General features: G+C 38.9%; 1 protein-coding gene across 1 annotated transcript in view; it reads left to right on the top strand.

Annotated features, from left to right (window-relative positions):
* Positions 1-5,623, top strand: part of dchs1b (dachsous cadherin-related 1b) — a 96,225-nt gene extending 90,602 nt beyond the window's left edge. The window contains exons 18-21 of the mRNA XM_084104432.1: positions 159-289; positions 415-701; positions 1,060-1,201; positions 1,476-5,623. Coding sequence (XP_083960558.1) covers positions 159-289; positions 415-701; positions 1,060-1,201; positions 1,476-4,099 — 3,184 coding nt within the window. The 3' untranslated portion in view covers positions 4,100-5,623. The remainder of the gene's footprint in view (positions 1-158; positions 290-414; positions 702-1,059; positions 1,202-1,475) is intronic.
* Positions 5,624-19,097: the final 13,474 nt, after the last annotated feature.

Below are 19,097 nucleotides of genomic sequence, written 5' to 3'. Positions count from 1 at the left end.
GTTAGAGCTTTTGGATTGTTGCACAAATATTTTTTCCAAAAATAGAAGACATCTTTTGTTCTCTCTCTTGATCTCAAAAAACTGAACAGAAACATCTCTCACGTGATATAAGTCAGAAAAGAATTATCTAACCCTTTATTTTATCTCATTTGCATCAGGTTGGTGATAAAAGCCACTGATCGTGGTAGCCCCAAGCTAGTAGGCACTGCCACCATCACAGTGATTATTGTCGACCTCAACGACAACAGTCCTACCATCCCAGTGCCACGGGAAATTAGAGTGCCAGAGAGTAAGTGAACTAACTGGTGACCTTTGACCCTTTATCTTGAAAGACTAAATTACAAGCACCTAAAAGACAAGACTTTTATTACTGTACATGTATTTGAATGTTGTGTCCCTGCTTCCCTCTTCCAGACTCTCTTATCGGCACTGAGATCACCCTGGTTACTGGAAATGATGTGGATTCTGGCCCAGTGCTGTCTTACTCTTTGCAGCTGGACGCTCCATCACAGGGAAAATTTGATATCCATCGTTACAACGGCCGTGTGTCTCTGACAGCACCACTGGACTTTGAGGAGAGGACATGGTACACATTGACTATTCGAGCTTCAGATTCAAAGCATCAGAGTGAAGCCAATTTAACTGTGCTGGTGGAGGACATAAATGATAATGCACCTACATTTACACAAGATCTATATCAGGTAACTTTTTCTTTCTACCATTTGAAGTATTTTAAAAGGAGTGACACAATTTGTATCTTGTTTTATTAGGATTGATGTAGGTTTATTGGCTTTGTTCTTCTTTTTTTAACTTTTGTGAAAAGTTTTCAGTGTGAGAAAAAGGGTTTGACTCTCATGGATTAGGATGGCAAAATAACTTGGGTCACATACATTTATCCCAGAATAAATGTACATGTTTCCATTCACACCAGTAAAAAGTATGCAGTCATTTATGATTGCATTTGTTCGTTTACCAGATGCTTTTATTCAAAATGACATCGCTGTGGATACAGGAAAAAGCATGCCAAATAACAACTTTGCTGTTGCTTTTGGTTTCTAGGTAACACTTCCAGAACATTCTCCACCAGGCAGTCCTGTTATCACAGTAACAGCAACAGATCGAGATTCAGGAGAAAATGGAAAGGTCACCTATCGAGTATTGTCTTCAACGAGGGACGGGTTTTACATTGATCCTAAAAATGGTATAAGCTTTATACTAAACATATTAGTGGCATTTACTCATGTATATTCTATTTATAACAAATAGCATCTTGCAACAAATAAATTGTTTATAATAAGTGCAATTAGTAGTGGATGATATGTACATGAAGTGGTGGGTTGAGTAAATAAAAACAGCATCTACCTACAAGTTCAGCTACTTGCATGTAGTTTAAATAGCCACTGCCAATAGTTTTAACATATAGTAAACTATATAGCATTAACATTGTAGTAAAAGCACTTCCAATTTCTTTCTAGGTACACTTTTCATCAGACAGAAAGCAGAATTTGACCCAGAGCAGCCCTCTGTGAGTGTAGTCGTCGAAGCTCGTGATGGAGGATCTCCACCTCTATCATCTTCTGCCACGGTCCAAGTTCAGCTGATGGACGTCAATGATAATGCCCCCATATTCCATCAGTTGGAGTACAAAGCCACAGTGTCTGAGGACCAGCTACCTGGAGCCACTATCCTGACCTTAGAGGCAGTAGATGGAGACCTATCTCAGGAAAACTCTGGTTTTGATTTTGCAATCGCCAGTGGGAATGTTGGAAATGCTTTCCAGATTGAGAGTAGCGTTCGTTTCATAGAGGGCCATGGCTTCCAGACCGTAGGAACCCTGATCCTGGCGGAGCGACTGGATTTTGAGGCGCTATCACGCTATAACCTTACCATTGCGGTCTCGGACCGTGGTGTTCCCCAACGCAGCTCCAGCGTACCAGCCATCATCACAGTCACTGATGTGAATGACAACCCTCCTGTCTTTGGCAGAGCTGAGTACTTAGTGGCTTTGAGTGAAGGGGCAGCTGCTGGTACAGAATTCTTACGTGTGACTGCAACTGATCCCGATTCAGCTCCCTATGCAGAGGTCCAGTACAGCATCAGCTCTGGAGATGAGATGAAACTCTTCTCTGTGGATCAGTGGACTGGGGCACTGAAGCTTCAAAGACCTTTAGACAGAGAGAGCCGAACTTCCCATGTGGTTATAGTACAAGCTTCAGATGGCCATGGTCATTTTGCCTTGGCTCCTATTAATGTAGAGGTAAAGGACATTAATGACAACAGACCTTACTTTCCCATTGCTACATTAACGGCCAGTGTCCGTGAGAACCAGCCACCCAACTCTGCCGTGACTGTGTTACATGCAATCGATTATGACACAGGAGTTTATGGACAGCTGAAGTATTTTTTGATGGACCACTCCAGCCTAGGAAAAGACCTCTTCTTGGTAGATCAGAACTCTGGTGAAGTTCGTACCAGGCAAATATTTGATTTTGAGAAGGTAAACTCATTTAACTTCATTGCTTTGGCTGTGGATGCAGGCAACAACTCAGCTACAGTCACAGTGCAGGTCTACGTCACAGGGGAGGATGAGTATGACCCAGTTTTCACATCTTCAGACTTGTCCTTTGAGGTACCAGAGGGAGCCAAGAAAGGTCAGAGCATTGGGCAAGTACAGGCCAAAGATGAGGATGGTGGGATGGATGGCATTGTACTGTACTCCTTCCCCAATTCCTCTCCTTACTTCGATGTGAATAAGACCACTGGTGTAATCTACCTAAAGATGGACAGCTCTGGCAGTTCAAGTGGTGGAAGTCGCTCGAAGAGGGAAACCCGCCTAATGACTATGGATGTTACCGCACACAGCCCCCTTGAAACATCGAGAGTAGCTTCTGCTCAGCTAACCATTGATGTCACCAACACATCCTTTGGTCTCGCAACAGATTTTAATGTCCTCCTTGTGAGCATAATTGCTGCCTCTCTTGGAGTAATAGTCTTGTTAGTCATTATTGCTGTGGCCCTCTATCTAGTAAGATCAAAGCGCAAGAAGAAAGGACAAGACACAGGGAATAGTACTGTATCTTCAGGCACAGCTTTGCAAAACTTGGATGAGTCTAAACCCGCAGGGGGCGACAGGATCTATCATCAAGCACTTCCTGGATATGCAGGTGATGAAGAAGGAACAGGTGGAGGCACCTATACTCGAGGAGGATCCTTAGATCCTTCTCACTCCAGTGGACGGGGATCTGCCGAAGCGGCAGAGGATGATGAAATCCGGATGATCAATGAGTACCCAAGAGTTGCAAGCATCACCTCCTCAATGCAAGAGCACATCTCTGCCAGGGGCCCTGATTCAGGTATCCAACAGGATGCAGACCAACTCTCTGATATTTCTTGTGAACCAGGGCCACTTGATGCAAGCCAGTGGTTCAAAAATAAGAAATTGGGGAGCATCAGTGGGAGTCTCAGTGGTACCCTACTGTCTGGTCAGCTCCCTGTCTATAGAGATGAAGGTGGGGGCTACCTTGGAGTAGGTCGTGGATTGAATATTTCCCATCCGAAAGATTATGCTTTCCCTGAGGATGGAAAACCCTCAGTTGATGGCTCCCTCACAGCCATAGTGGCAAGTGACGAGGAACTGCGAGGCAGCTACAACTGGGACTACCTTCTCAACTGGTGCCCTCAGTTCCAACCCTTAGCCAGTGTCTTCACAGAGATTGCCAGACTAAAAGATGAGAGCTTACCTCCCAACAACCCACGTAGACCTTTTCAACCCAAAGTCAAGACAGACCCCAAGCCAAGAATTGACCCTCCACCCCTCATTACCTCAGTGGCTCATCCAGGGGCCAAATCTGTCCCACCGAAACCCGCCATAGCACGGACGTTCCACCACTTAGCATCGCTAAGGCGTTCACCTATAAGCCACGAGGGTTCCATCTCCTCAGCAGCAATGTCTCCCAGTTTCTCCCCTTCTCTGTCCCCACTTGCTGCGCGGTCCCCAGCCGTCTCCCCATTCGGGGTCACTCAAGGTCCCTCAGCCTCCATCATCAGCACCACAGAGCACTCTCTGGAGCACAGTGATGAGGCTGAGATGAGAATTTAATGCTACATTGCACTCCATTTTGTGGAGGCCATTTTATGTCTTTTGATAAGACATTATATTAGTCACTCTTAGCAATGTTGCATACCTGAAAAAGGCAGCATGAAGAATCAGTCGCTAAGCCATGATGGTGACGCAGGTGTCTGGTAACTGAAAGGGTAAAAACATTGTGTGGCGACGTTACCCTTCTTCAGAGCCACCGCAGTGTTGATGTGAAGCGAGTTATGTGTTGCTTTGTTTTGTCTCACTGGCTGGCCAGGGAGGCAAGACGTGGACTGCTCCTTTTGTTTGTTTCTTTTTATATTGATGACTCAAACTGCTTTGAAACTCCAGTGTTATGTTAAGTCCATCCAAAATAGCTGCTATTGTCATACTTTGTAGGCCGCAATGAGAACTCTGTAGAAACTCAAACTGATGTCACTATATTTGTTTATTACCAGGAGATGTTATTTTTTCTTTCTTTTGTATTTTTAAAAAATGCTAATCAGTTTCATTTATATGTTTTTTTTATGAAGGACTTCCCATTGCTTTGAGAGAAGGAGTTCTTACATTTTAGTGACATTTTTTTGTATGTATATTTATATGTATGCTAGCCATAATAAGTGTATTATCATTGTATAGTGTCTAGGATCACCATACTGTGCGGTTGTGAAAATTGTGACACTTGTAATGTGAATGATTGGAAGATTGTTGTATTTTATTATTTATAAAGAGAAAGGCTGAAAGTGTTGAAACTTCCAATGTTGCATAGTGTTGTATTATAGGCCTTTTCAAGTTGTATTGTCCTTTGCCCTTTGAACTAGATTGTTAGCATCTTAGCTAATTTATTGTAAAAAAAAAAAAAAAAAAAGAAAAAAAAAAAGGACCATACTTTTTTCGGCTCATCTGGAGACCTTTCGAGAAATTGGTGAAACCTCAAAGACTCTTCTGTATATAAATGGGTTTCTTCCAAAACAGCAGCTCTCTCACACTGTTTCTATGCTGCTTTTTCTGACAATAAAAAAAGTTTGGTATAGTCTACATAACTTACAGTTGGGTCGTTAGTAAATTTAGAGTGAAAAAACGTTTGGCCCATCATCTAGGATGTAGTTTATTCACCTTTCAGAGTAAGTCACTAGACAATGGACCTTCTTTTGTAATACACAGTGGATATTTTCTGTTTTGAAAAGAAGCTTCTGAAGTGCCCTGCATTTTTTTTTTTTTTTTTACAATCTCGATGGAAAGAGATTTAAGCATTTGAATGACCAGAGGGGCTGTTTTGCTACCTGGTGCATGCCTGATACCGCCACTGCCTCAAGTGTAACTGGACCCTGTTTAGCACTCAGAACAAATGCAACTCAAAGAGGGGTCTGACATTTTTGAAGTCTGTCTTGCACAATTCATTTTAAAAGTTGACATTTAATTGTCTCATAGTCTGGAAAACAACAGATTCCAAGATGGCTGCCTACATTCCAGCAGCAGTACAGTTTAAATCATCTGTACATATTTAAATCAAATATTAAATTCCTACTGATTTCTTTTGTCAAACCTGAGTCTTCTGTCTTCCTTCCTCCAAGTTCAAATCAAAACACGGATGGGGAGTTTCAAAGTAACTGAAGCGTAGCAAAAGGCAAAAGGGAAACAGGAGGGGTCAGAGTCAAATTTGTCCTTCATTAAAAAGCAATTTGAAAGGATACAGTATGCTCCAAAAACCTAGACTAAAGCCTGGCCTCAGGCTGTGTATAGCTAGACACAGGGTGTGCCCGTTTTAAAATCTCAGCCATTAAGAAACATTTTCATGAATGTCCAAAAAAAATACAATAAATGCATATTAACATTTATGCACCATATGAATTAACTCAAATATCTCTGACTGATTATATTTGCTATAATTGTACAGTATCATGTAATACATTTGAAAAGGAAATCAATCATACGTACTCATGTCATATCATTACATCAACACCCTTCTGTTTTTAACTGAGTAGATAATATACCTCTCCATATGCAATGCACAAAAATACAGGAAAAGGTACATCTTTGTATCTTATTTACGCATAAATGCTGCATATTAGGATACATTTTGAGGATACTGCCCCAGTAACAAGCTGTTGTGTAATTTTTTTTTTTTTTTTGACAGTGTATATGAAACTGAAGCACACCTTAGATGCTCTCACATTCTGCCTTTGTTTCTACCGTATTGAGTTTTCTCATCCCCTGTTGTGAAGTTGGTTTTGGCTGAGATTCAGCTCTCCTCCATCTCCGTGCTATGCATGTCTAACTGATTTACACCATCCCAGATATCACAAAGAAATAACAGTCTCATTCGCTTGCACAGTCAGTGTTTTATAAACACTGCAATGAGTTGTGTGACCACTGTATAAACATATTTTCTTTATCACTGATATTATTTTCAGGATGAGATTTAACCTTATCTGTTATAAGCATTTTGATCTATGCCATTTACGCTTATCTATGTAGAATGCATCTCTGTGTTACCAAGTCTAGTTACTACACAGTTTGTACATTTTTGCTGCTGCTGCTTTCTTTGTCAGACATTATAAGTAAAAGGCTGCTGAAGGATTTTGGGCAATTTTTGTTATGTCTTCCCATTTTTCTCACCATCGTTTATTGCCAGTGCTGTGGGAAATTGTTTTGCAGAGCAACATTTTTAACTTGCTGTGATTTATTTTATTTTATATTTTAATCTTATTTTATTTTATTATTTATGCAATCTCATCCATGACACATGAATGATTATGCACTCTGATCTACACCTAAGTATAAAAAGGGGATCTGAATATATAGCTACTTATTACATAACAAATCCAAGACTTAAAAACGCAGAGAAAATATTACCACATAAAACCATAAAGCTTGTCGCACATCTTTGTGTGGATCTCTGCTGCTGAAAGGGGTTTATCAGGTCATCGGACATATGTCAAGCTTTTCCCATTGAAGATTAGCCTATAGATAAGAATAATCGTGAATGTTCGCCCTGCATTGCACTGTAGAACCGTCCTCAGAAATATACATATTGTGTCTGCAAATCTAAGAGAGCTAATCTCTGGTTTTGATATTAAACTGCAATGTTTTTTTGATTAACAACATGAGATAAATTAAAAAGTGATTAGTGGGCAGTTTAAGCGTTTTTAAGATTCGTCATTTTTGAAACGCTTCAAAAACAAGGGAAGTCTCCATAGCACCATTCAAGTTGAAAATACACATCAAAGAAAGATTCCGCAGTCTTTGACTTGGCTATTAAAAAGTCTGCTATTCCTATCAGGTCAGTAGTAAATTTAATGATCCCAGCATTCCTCATGGAAAAAAAGTCTATCTTTCTAAAGTATGTATCTTTCATTGATTAGAATGAATCGTTCTGCATAGTCAAAATTAGTTAAGTAGAATGAATGTCTCAATGAAATTTGAGCTATGCCAATCATAGCCTAGCCTACATTTTAAATGACAGGACTGACGTTTTGGCTCGTAGATCTTATCATTCTGATGCTATAAATTGTTCTTAAAAAGTGCCTATAAAGAAGATCTGTTAACTAAGACCAGATCTGGCTCAAGCAAAGGGAAGGTTTCTGCATTTTCTTAAAGAGATAGTTCACCCAAAAATGAAAATTCTGTCATTAATTACACACCCTCAAGTCCTTCGTTCATCTTCGGAACACAAATGAAGATATTTTTGATGAAATCCGAGATCTCTATATTTACATAATAATAATAATATAATAACTTCCGGTCTTGAGTCAACACAACACGCATGCGTCGTGGTTCTCCCCCTACTGAATTGCAGGTCGATATTTTCGTAAATAAAGCAGTATAACGGTTTTTTTTTGAGTGTGTGCAAACAAAGCACTTGCGTCGCTTCATAAAATTGAGGTTAAAACACTGGAGCCACATTGATTACTTAAATTATGTTTTTCCTCCCAGAAAGCTCTCAGATTTAATAAAAAATATCTTCATTTGTGTTCCGAAGATGAACAAAAGTATTACGGGTTTGGAACGACATGAGTGTGAGTAATTACTGACAGAATTTTCATTTTTGTGTAAACTATAACCCTTTAAATATAACCTCTGTCTTTAATTTTATTATGCTGACTCAAAGTCACTCTCAAAATCTGTCAGATTCAGTGGGGACCTCTCATATTCAGTCCATGAGACTATATTGTGCTTCTTTTTTTAACACTAGAAATGTTGTTTTGCTCTTACAGCATGTTTTTCATGTAATCTATCCATTCTGTCTTTCTGGTTAAGGTACGTGCTGTCTTAGTGCATGTCTGATATGCCGGTTCATATTTGCTTTCTTGATTAAATTAAAATTTCCTTCCGCCATGCACCAACCTGGAAACTTACCAAAATAAATATTATTAATGGTCATGAAATATATATGTTTTTCATGGGTTAACCTGGTAGAAGTACCACAATTTGTATTTTTTTTTAATCAGAAACAGCTTTATTATGCCACAATTGTTGAAATTCTTGCTTGGTTTCACTGTTTACTTTGTGTGTATGTAAAATTAGATTATAATAACACTGCTTTAAGGAATGCTTCCTCATTTAGGAGGAGATGTTTGTCATCTTTCAGCAGTGGTGATCAATGGTGCTAACTGAGGAGAGTTTGTGGCGAGTGCCCTCTCTCAGGGTCTGTGCATGAACCGGAGCTGAATGCGGAGGTGGACAAAACTATACCAGACACGGCTGATAGATCGCATCAGCAGCTCCTGATTTATGATAGTCCAGGCTTGAGAGAGAAGGAAATAGCTGCAGAAGTAAAATACAGTTTGACTTCAGCTTGGATTGTGGTCAACAGTGTCATGTCCTCTCAGATGTTTAAGCTAATATGATTTTAATTCTAACTTGCATGATTATTATAGATAAAATATGTCTGTCTTATCAAGCGGCAGAACAATCTCATTAAAGAAAACATTTGATTGGACAAAAATCTTTGTAGTGCAGGATGAGTCATCAATCTTATTTCTTTGTTGACCCAGTAAAAAAAGACACAAAGCATATATATGCGACTAGTCATGCTTTAAAGACACAAAACTTAAATTTTGATTTAAATTGATTACATTTTTTATATACACAGTCTCTTATGCTCGCCAAGGTTGCATTTATATGAATAAAAAACATAGCTAAACAGTAATATTGTGAAATATTACAATTTAAAATGTTTTCTATTTGAATAAAATGTAAAATGTGATTTATTCCTTTGATGGCAAAGCAGCATTTTCAGCATTATTACTCCAGTCTGCAGTGTCACATGATCCTTCAGAAGTCATTCTAATATGCCGATTTAGTGTGTAAGAAACATTTTTTATTATTATCAATGTTGAAAGCAGTTGTGCTGCTTAATATTTTAGGACTCAGAGGCAAATCCGAATCCAATATTAGCTTCAGTTCCTGTCTCTGAGATACCCTCATCGGATAGATTCAAAGATCCTACAGTCCTGTGCATTCCATTCTGTGAGTTATGAGCTAAAAAATAAAAATGGCATCTAAAAGTTGCAGTTGGTGGTCAGTATGTTTGTAAATGTACGTTTTTACCCCACATTTTCTACTTTTGATGTTATTTATAGCATGAAATTACTGTTGTTGTAATTACATGTTTGATTAGTTATCACCAAAGCTTACTCTATTTTGCTGTATATCATTAAACCGCTATGCTGCCTCAGAAATATGTCTGAAATCAGTTTCATAAGGTACCTTTGTGCCCAAACGCTGCCTGCAAAGTCATTGCTTGATAGTGCAGCGAGGCAGCTGCCTAAGCTTTCGGCCCAGAACTCTTTGAAGAATAGAATATTCAAAAGAACAGCATTTATTTAAAATCTAAATGTATTTACAGTTACCTTTGATCAATTTAATGCATCCTTTTGCACAGTTGTGTGTATATAAAATATTTATCCCTGTTAGCATAAGGCGGAAGATTTTCTTAGCTCTTAATGCAACCCAAATCCATGTATCGCTCCTGCTTAGTGTCTTTTCTGTCACCACTCTATTATTATAACTTTCCATTTCAGCTGGTTAAAATCAAGGCAGATCGAAGCGTGGACTGTTGAATCAGTTACAGGTTGGAGTCACAACGTTCAGTAAACAGCCTCTGTTTTTCCACTCATTTGCTGAGTCACTGCAGGTATTTATTAGCATTGAGTCACAGGCCTGCGGCTTCTGCTCATGATTACATCTCTTCCCCAGAGGTCTCACATCTCCTGGGTGTCTGAAGGAGATACACCCAAGAAAAGCATGGGATCAAGTAGGGCGCTGTGGTTTGGCTCTGGAGCCGCTTTTGACAAGTAATTCATATAAATGTAGTTTTGTTCAAAAAAAGAAAGAATCGCACCATTCAGATTTCTGTTGCCGCTTTTCTGAATTAAATGACTCAGCTGTTGTTTTGGATGCAGATATGTTGAGTTACAAATGAAGATGATAAATGGACGTGCTGAAACTAGGATGTTGTCAACGTCTTTGTGTTGTAATGTGGCTGTTCATAAACAATTCCCTCCAAAGCTCTGACAGATTTTTTCCATTCAAGTGAATAAATGGCAGTATTTAGAGTCAAGGAGGAAGATGGATTATTTATGAAGGTCTAATGAGCCAAACAGTGTGACAGTAACAGTATCCCACCTGGTTTTGATTTATCCACCCTTACTGACTGATCTTGCATTTGTGTAAGTCGAATGTAACTCTGAAACTCTGAATATCTTACATCAACCCTGAATCAATATGTGGCAGAAAAGCTAATTCAGATCTTATAATGTCACGTGAGAGAACAAGATGAATTGCTGTTAACAGAGGCTCTGTATCAGTGAATATGTTCTCGTCATCTCCTCTTTTGTGCGGCCTGAGTTTACTTCAACAGCAGGAAACAGGCCTCATCCATAACCTCTGCAAAGAGCCTCCCGTTGCCCCCTTTTTCCAGCGCTCCTCCTCACAAGACCATGTTTACTTTATTGTGCAAAAATCTACTCCCCTCCTCTTTTTTTTCTATGGCATTGTCACTAAAAATAGAAAAACTGAATTTTTCCTCATTAACTGGAAAAAGGGTATAATGATGAATCTACAACATGTTTGAAATGTCACCTAAAAATGTATTTATTTACATATTCTTTCATCATTCTTTCATTATTTCATCATCTTTAATAAATATAATTTTCTGGATCAGGGGGGGATGAACACTTTATTTCCCATAATGCACTGCATGTGATTCTCAAATTATTTTAGAGCTTGGCATACGGAACCCTGGTTCTCCACAGGAAACAAACAGTTGTTCAGGGGGGAAACTTATTCTTAGTAGTTTTAGTTCATTTTAAAGGGGTCATATAATGGTACATGCACTTTTACAAGTTGATTGTACTGAAATGTGTGTTGGCAGTGCCTGTACACAACCATCATAAAATGATAAAAATCCATCCAGTGTTTTTTTTTTAATCTTCTTATAATGTTTCCTCCCGTCTCAAATCAAGCTGTTCGATATTGTGACGTCACAATATCGACGCCCCTCCCACGATGGGTGATTGACAGCAGCGTTTCAAACACAGACCCGCCCTCGCGCCCTCGTGAGCGAGCTGTCAATCATAGCACGCGCCGACGCGCGTTCATTGTTGATAGCTGGAGTGCTGAGTAGAATGACGTCTAACGATTGTGGTGTTCTGTTCTTGGGTGTAATAACGAACACAGCAGTCATATTGATGATGTTTCTAAATCCGTACAGCTGAAGACGCAGTGGCTGAGTTTGTTTTCGAAGGGAATATTCCCCACGATCAACGTCAATGCTGTCATGTTTGCGCGAATCATTTCACCAGACTCGAGACTGCTTTACAAACGAGGGTCAGTATTAAGCTGTTTTTGCTAAGAAGCTGCTCCAGAAAAGAGGATCAGTACCAACTATTCTTGTTCCTGCTGAACCTCCAGAAGAACAAGTGAGTGTAACGTTTTATTGACCTTTATATTAATCTTTATATTAATCTTTGCAAATAGCTTGCACGCTTCACGATGAATGTGGCTATTTTTACACTCAGGGTACATTATGGCATGTTTTCTATGTACGACGTTCTCAATATAATTAATAATCCCACGTTTATAATGAACAACGCGTTATGGTTTTTGTATTATTATTTTAAACGGTGTACGCACAGAACAGAGGGGCGGGGTGAGCAAAGCTCATTATCATTTAAAGACACATGCACTGAAACGGCGTGCTGAAAACAGAGCTGTTTTTGACCAGGTAAAATGAGTGTTTTCTTACAATACTAATGAGAATTTTTAATTAAAGTATATTACAAACTTTTAATTTAGACCCTAAAGAATCATATTAGCTTGTACAAAAATGACATTATATGACCCCTTTAAAGCTTGCTTTGTCTTATTTTAAATCATTTAAGTCATCAGTTAGGTCACTAGGTACACCCTTGGGTAGTAAATTGAGGGCCTCTAGTGGGCCCCAGCCTCCTAATTGAGAAGCACTGCTCTAAATGGTTTGAACTCTAAGTGTGTGTCCAAAATCACCAGTATACTCTTAAATAGGGCATTATTTGAGAGGACAGCCATTTATAGTGGCGTCCAAAACCATAGTAGACATTATCAAGCTCACTAATTCAATCCCACAATGCACCACAGTAACAAATGTACAACCGTCCGGTGTATACAGGCGGGAAGGAAGTCGACCGGAAGTTGAAGCCGGCCGCGTGCCACCATCTTGTAGCAGAACTTCACCTGCAGTTAGCATCCCATTGACTCCCATTCATTTTGGCGTCACTTTGACAGCGAATAACTTTACATCTGAGGCGTTTGAAGACTCCATTTGTCCATTATTTATTTCTAAAGAAACACGACAATGTATAAAATGCTCCATTACCTTGTAGCTTATGTTATGGCCCCGTAGAAGCAGTTTTTGTAAAAGTAGGCTAACGATTGCGTCATAACCACTCGACTCTCTGTCGCACAGTAGAGAGATTACCGTATGGACGGGAGGAGAAGCTCGCGGGCAATCGGGGGGACGTGGAGGCAAAATGACAATATAATTAATCAGAATACCTAGCAAAAGTTGCTCCTGCTCCAAGCTCATGGACAGCTCCTACTCACACTCTCCGTCTCTGCAAGATTCGGAAGGGAATGATTCAGATTTCTCTTGGCACAGCTACTAGAAGACAGACGGGTTGCTCACGTGGTCCGTGTAACGCTTTGCTCGGTTTGAGTCTGCGCGTCAGGAAAGGAAGTGCTAAGAAATCGCTAAAAATGGGCTTCACTTGTCTCAATTGAGATCCAATGAGATGGCTCTGTCCACTTCTTATACTGTCTATGGGTGTATACTCAACGGCTAGATAATACCCATAATGCACTGTGACGATTGCACCGAATTAATTCCTGCATCTCACCAGAAGATGGCGCCCGCCGTTGAATCATCCATACATCCATTTTCCAAACCACTGGTTCAATGTGGTTACAGCTTAATATCATACAGGTATAAATTCCTTTTTACTTGATTATTAAATTGTGTAATTAAGGTTTATGCTAGTTTCCATGAAAGAGTTCTTAAAAGAGAAAAGATAAATCTCTTCGTCTTACTACTGGATCTGCAGTTTGCTAAAACTATGCAAAAATGGTAGTCCTTCCGGCACACTCAGTGTCCGAATTCACTCACTCGTTTTCATTCACTCCTTCAAGTGGACTACATTAGTTGAGTAATGTAGGGAATCGTGAATAAGGGGCGATTTCGAACACAGCCTAAGACTTAATTCAGCAATAGTGCTCCTGCCAGAATTATGGTGTTTTTAAGTGCTTCTGAATTGAGACTTATACCAACAACAAAAAAATCACCCAAAGGTATGGATCTGAATATTGAACGAGGAAATTTACTGCATTTACTGTATTTATGTTAGACATTAGGAGTCATATAGTGTTTGGTTTCAGGAAGTAAAAATGAATTGCATTAGTAGCTAGACGGATCTCATACACTGCAGGTCTTAATGGTTTGTCTCAGGATTTTCTCTGGGTCTGTCCCACTGTTACGCCGTTTTTTTTTTTCTCTCTCTCATGGTCTGTCTGAAAAAATACATTGTGCTGTTGCTGTGCATAAAGCACCTCAGGAAAGAAAAGACGTACCTTAAATATTGTGTCTTGGACATGACCTTCTCAGACAGGAGTGGGGGTTCAGGTTTAACTCATGGCTCTCGGTTTCCTCTCTCAGCACAGTAGTTGGACTTTTGGCAAGACGCTGAGGTTGTTAAAACAATATGTTTATGGCAATGTTACACTACTGAAGGGGGACATTTTGTGTACACTGCGGTCAGTGTAAGTAAAACTGAAGTGTTATGCTGAGTTGTTGAATAAGGCAAAAGTGTTAACTTTTTTACTTGCTCAATAGACTTTAACCCAACAGAGACAAATGAGGTGGAACCAAATACTTTCCAGGTACTGAAGGTGAGTGTTTGACGTGTGTGTTGAGATATTTGCTGTCAACAAGTAAATTCCAGGGCTAAAAACTTGATATGGCGTGTATGTGTGTGTGTGTGTGTGTGTGTGTAAAACCCTTTTTATCATAGTAATAGTATATAAAACCTGTAATATAATATAATATAATATAATATAATATAATATAAGTTACATTTTCTTCACTTACCTCTATATCTGATTAATTTCATGAAATTATAGATTTGCCTCTGAGTTCTGAGTGAGAGTTGGTAAATATAATTATGATCTGTCTGTTTGTCTGTGTGTCACAGATCAGGGCCTTAAACACCCCATCAGAGTTGTTTGGACATTGAGGCAGAGCTGTTTGGACAATGCCAGAGATTTTATCTTAATGCTTCCATACACACTGACACAAAGCTTTGAGTGAATTCCAATGCATTGCATTTTAAAGCTCCCCTTTAAACTCCCAAAAGGAACAGCAGATAAATTCAAACAAGTCATTTTTTTGTAAGAACTCTCAAGTGTGCCTCAGCATCCATCTCAAATGAATGGTTTAACTGTCCCAGATCTTGTCCATGCATTGTACTGTTTCTGTTTTAAGAAACTGCGGAAGATGATGTTACATCTAAACTGGTTTTCCAATCAAATCGTCCAATCAAAACACTGCTTTTTGCATGATGACCTCATATTATTGAGACACTTGTCTATATTAAGTGCACTTGTCACAGCAGGACCACTGAAATAAATTAGGGATTCAATTATTGATGAATAATCAATATCAGTCCTGGATCTGATTTTCATCTTTTTCGTGCACAGGCCTGAATGCAGTCCCCAAAATCTGTCTGAGCTCCAGAATCTGGGTTGTAGAGGTCTGAAGTCGACCCAGAGTAGTTCAAACAAGAGCCACATACTTCAAATGGAAAGTATTCTAGACTATAGTACCATCTGCTTTCACTTTAGAGTCCAATTCCACACCTAAATAAAGATCCCTCCTGAACACTTTTATTGCTCTCCAACCCCCTCTTGTTCAGTTTTTCTTTTCTTTCTTTATTTTTCCTCCTTTCCCTCTGGCTATATTGCAGCAGGCAGACGGTGATGTGAGAGCTCACCTCTCTCTCCCACTGACCTGTATAAAACCTGTCCCGTGTCAGATCATATTGCTTGTGTGAAACATGAGGTTTTTTTTTTTTATTGGTGTGTGAATCCTTTGAATTGATTCTCTTTTCCCGCTACTCATTTGATTCAGCTGACTTATCTGTATTACACAGTTTTATGTACAGTAACTGACAGGTTAACAGCTTAACAGCCACTATAAAAGTACCTGAGGCAAAAGCTTAATAGTATGGGTTTTTTTTTGTTTTTTTTACATTTTATTGATAGAAGCAAGGGAGTTACTGTATATAGAGAAGGAAATCTAAATAGTTGATCGGCTCAAGAGGTCAAAACACTGCTTGACAAGCTTAGAAACCTTTACAAATCTTTATGAACCTTCGAATCGGTGCTTCAGAGTCAAGGGATTTTAGCAAATGAGACTTCAGGGTGGTTTTGGAGGTTGATGTATGGCTCTAGTTTTAATTTAATTCATTTAATTTAATTAGTCTTTAAACTTATATCTATAGAAATGTACTTGCTAAGCCACAAATGCATAAAATGGCACATATTACAAAGATAATTATGTAGTGGTATTTAATAATATTATAGATTACACTTTGTAGATTTTATTATAGTATGTCATTGAAAATATTTTCATGGCTTTAACCGTCAGATGTCCAAAGTTTCGAACAGCTTTGTGAAATGGAATTGGGACATGACAGGTCTGGACTAAAACTTTTCCTGGATGACGTGTTCGAGCACAAAATAAAAGCAAGGCTACCCCTGCAACATTTGGAGGAATCCTGACACGTGTACATAAAATACTCGTTACTTCGATCATTGATTTTTTAATTGCATGCAAGGCACCAATGCATTGCCAAGTATTAAACTAAATGTTTTCCCAAGTATTAAAGGGGTGGTTGATTATGATTTCACTTTTCTAACTTTAGTTAGTGTGTAATGTTGCTGTTTGAGCTTAAACAACATCTGCAAAGTTACAATGCTCAAAATTCAAAGCAGAGAAGATATTTGCTTTTAAAGAAATTGCTTTTTAAGGACTACAACAAACTACACGACATTCCTCCCGGGTTAGTGACATCACTAACCCTAAAATTTACATAAACCCCGCCCCCGGGAACACACAGTCCATGTTGAGAAGAGGAAGAGTTGTTGTAGTAGAGCACATTTGTGAGTCTGCTCAAGATGTCACATTCATCTTTTCATATGCAATACAGTACATAACACAAATGCAATTACATGCCACTCTGTATGCATCTTACAACAGTTCCCACACGAGCCATTTATAAATTATCATGACAGAATATGCTAACTAAAGACTTGATAGTTAACTCGACATCAGAAACATAAATTCATCAACTAACCATTCAGAAACGTCCTGTTGCATTCTACATGTTGTCACTTCTTCTTGAGTCTCTCCATAATTGTACGACTCCAGTTTAAACATAAAAGGCAGAACAGTTTCTGACATTTTAGTGCTTGTCTGTGTGAGGTAATGGAGTTGCTAACACACACTTGGGTTGCGTTCAGCCCCGACAAAACGTTGCACAACGTTTTTTAAACAGAAACGGTGATGCGTTGAACACACTGTTCTGATGACGCAAGAGTTGCAACTATGGCAGCTGAGAAGGCCATTCTTTGTGTTCTTTGTGAAGAATTTTCGGAGCCTGATGAAGTCGGTATAAATATGTGTTTAATACTACAAAATATGCCCGATGTTACAGTTACTGCACTTGCCGCCCAGAACAAAAGAGAACATCCCAATCGAGTGAAGGGATTGCTGTAACTGAAATGGAAGCACACATCTTACCTAATTCAGACTAAAACACATCTATTTAGCCTCACATATTGACTTTATTTGTAGTTCATACTGTTTTAATACCCTGTATTTTCTTTCTCATTTTTAGGAAAAGCACTTAATTACCATTGTTTATTTCTATACCAAATGTCATACACTTGCAATGAAGCTAAAAATATAAACAACTACATCATTATGTTGATATCCTATATTTTTACAATAAAACTTACGACAAACATGTCTTCTAATATCCTCAGTTGTTGCGAATACCGAGCTGCATCGAACACATTTGTAAATTACTTTCCTTGAACCCATTGTGCGAGTTCACTTTAATACCGCGTGCTTCATATACATGTTGCTGCTGATTGGACTGCAGTTCTGACACACCCACCAAACAAGAGAAAACGTATTTCAAACCCCGTTGCACACCGGTGCACGCCGTTTCCAGGAAACATGACGTTCAACCCGGAAACCGTAGCAAAATGTTGCACACCGTTTTGAACTTGAACGTGCCCTAGATGTTGAAGCTCCGCCCTCTGTGCCAGGATTCATTTGCATTTAAAGGGACACACTAAACGATGCGTTTTTACTGACCTCAAAAAGGAACAATTTTGTTAACATGCTGTAAAGAAACTTATCTGGGGTATTTTGAGCTAAAACTTCACATTCTGGGGACAACAGAGACTTATTTTACATATCGTAAAAAGGGGCCCTTTAAACTTACCACCCCTACGTTTATACCACCCCTTTAAACTTTTGCAATTAATTCAGACCAAACCACATAGACTCTATTAACTCTTTGTTTGATTTCTACCTTTGGTGTGTTGTTTGTTTGTTTGTTTTTGTAAACTTTATTTTATTTTTTATGAATTTTAAGACTGAAGCAGACATCATTCTACCATGTGACTGGCATTTTCTAAGTGCATTTTTTACTCTTTATTAAAGTTTTACGTGACTATATTTTACATTTTGTGTACAGCTGACAGAGAACAAGAGGCACTAATTATCATACTAATGTCAAAGCAAGTATTTCCTTTCCTTTCCTTATTTCCTTAGTAAATGCTAATCTACAGTATTTATGATTATAAAGGCAAGTTTTTGATGTATGATTCTACAGGAGCCATTGACCTGGTCCACCTCTGCTTTACTATTATAACCCGCACTCCTGGGATAAGGTGTTGAGAGATGAAGTTGTCTGAACATGCATAAAGGATGAACTGCAAACCTCTCATTTTTACAAGGTGATGCTTTACCTCCTTATGGCACCAATGGTTCACTCTCAGAAAAAAAGGTACGAAAGCTGTCACTGGGGCTGTACCTTTTTAAAAGGTACATTTTTGTACCTAAAGGGTGCATATTGGTACCTTAATGGTACATATTAGTACCTAAAAGGGACAAATTAGTACCTAAAAGGAACAAATTAGTACCTAAAAGGAACAAATTACCTAAAAGGAACAAAAGTGTACCTTTTGAAAAGGTACAGCCCCAGTGACAGCTTTCGTACCTTTTTTTCCTGAGAGTGTTCTTCTCTTTAGAAGTGTGTGATTTATTTAACCATCAGCATATTTATTTGTCTGTTTGGACCTTTTGAGAAATTGATTTCCCCCTGGAGAGTGCTGGATTTGACCTATCTATAGTTCCAGACAAACCTCCTGTGCACTATCACTGGCAGATCAGGTTGCTGGAGAGATCAGA

This window comes from Abramis brama, assembly GCF_963993115.1.
Source record: "Abramis brama genome assembly, chromosome: 25".
NCBI lineage: Eukaryota > Metazoa > Chordata > Actinopteri > Cypriniformes > Leuciscidae > Abramis > Abramis brama.
This window is presented reverse-complemented; position numbering and strand designations above follow the sequence as displayed.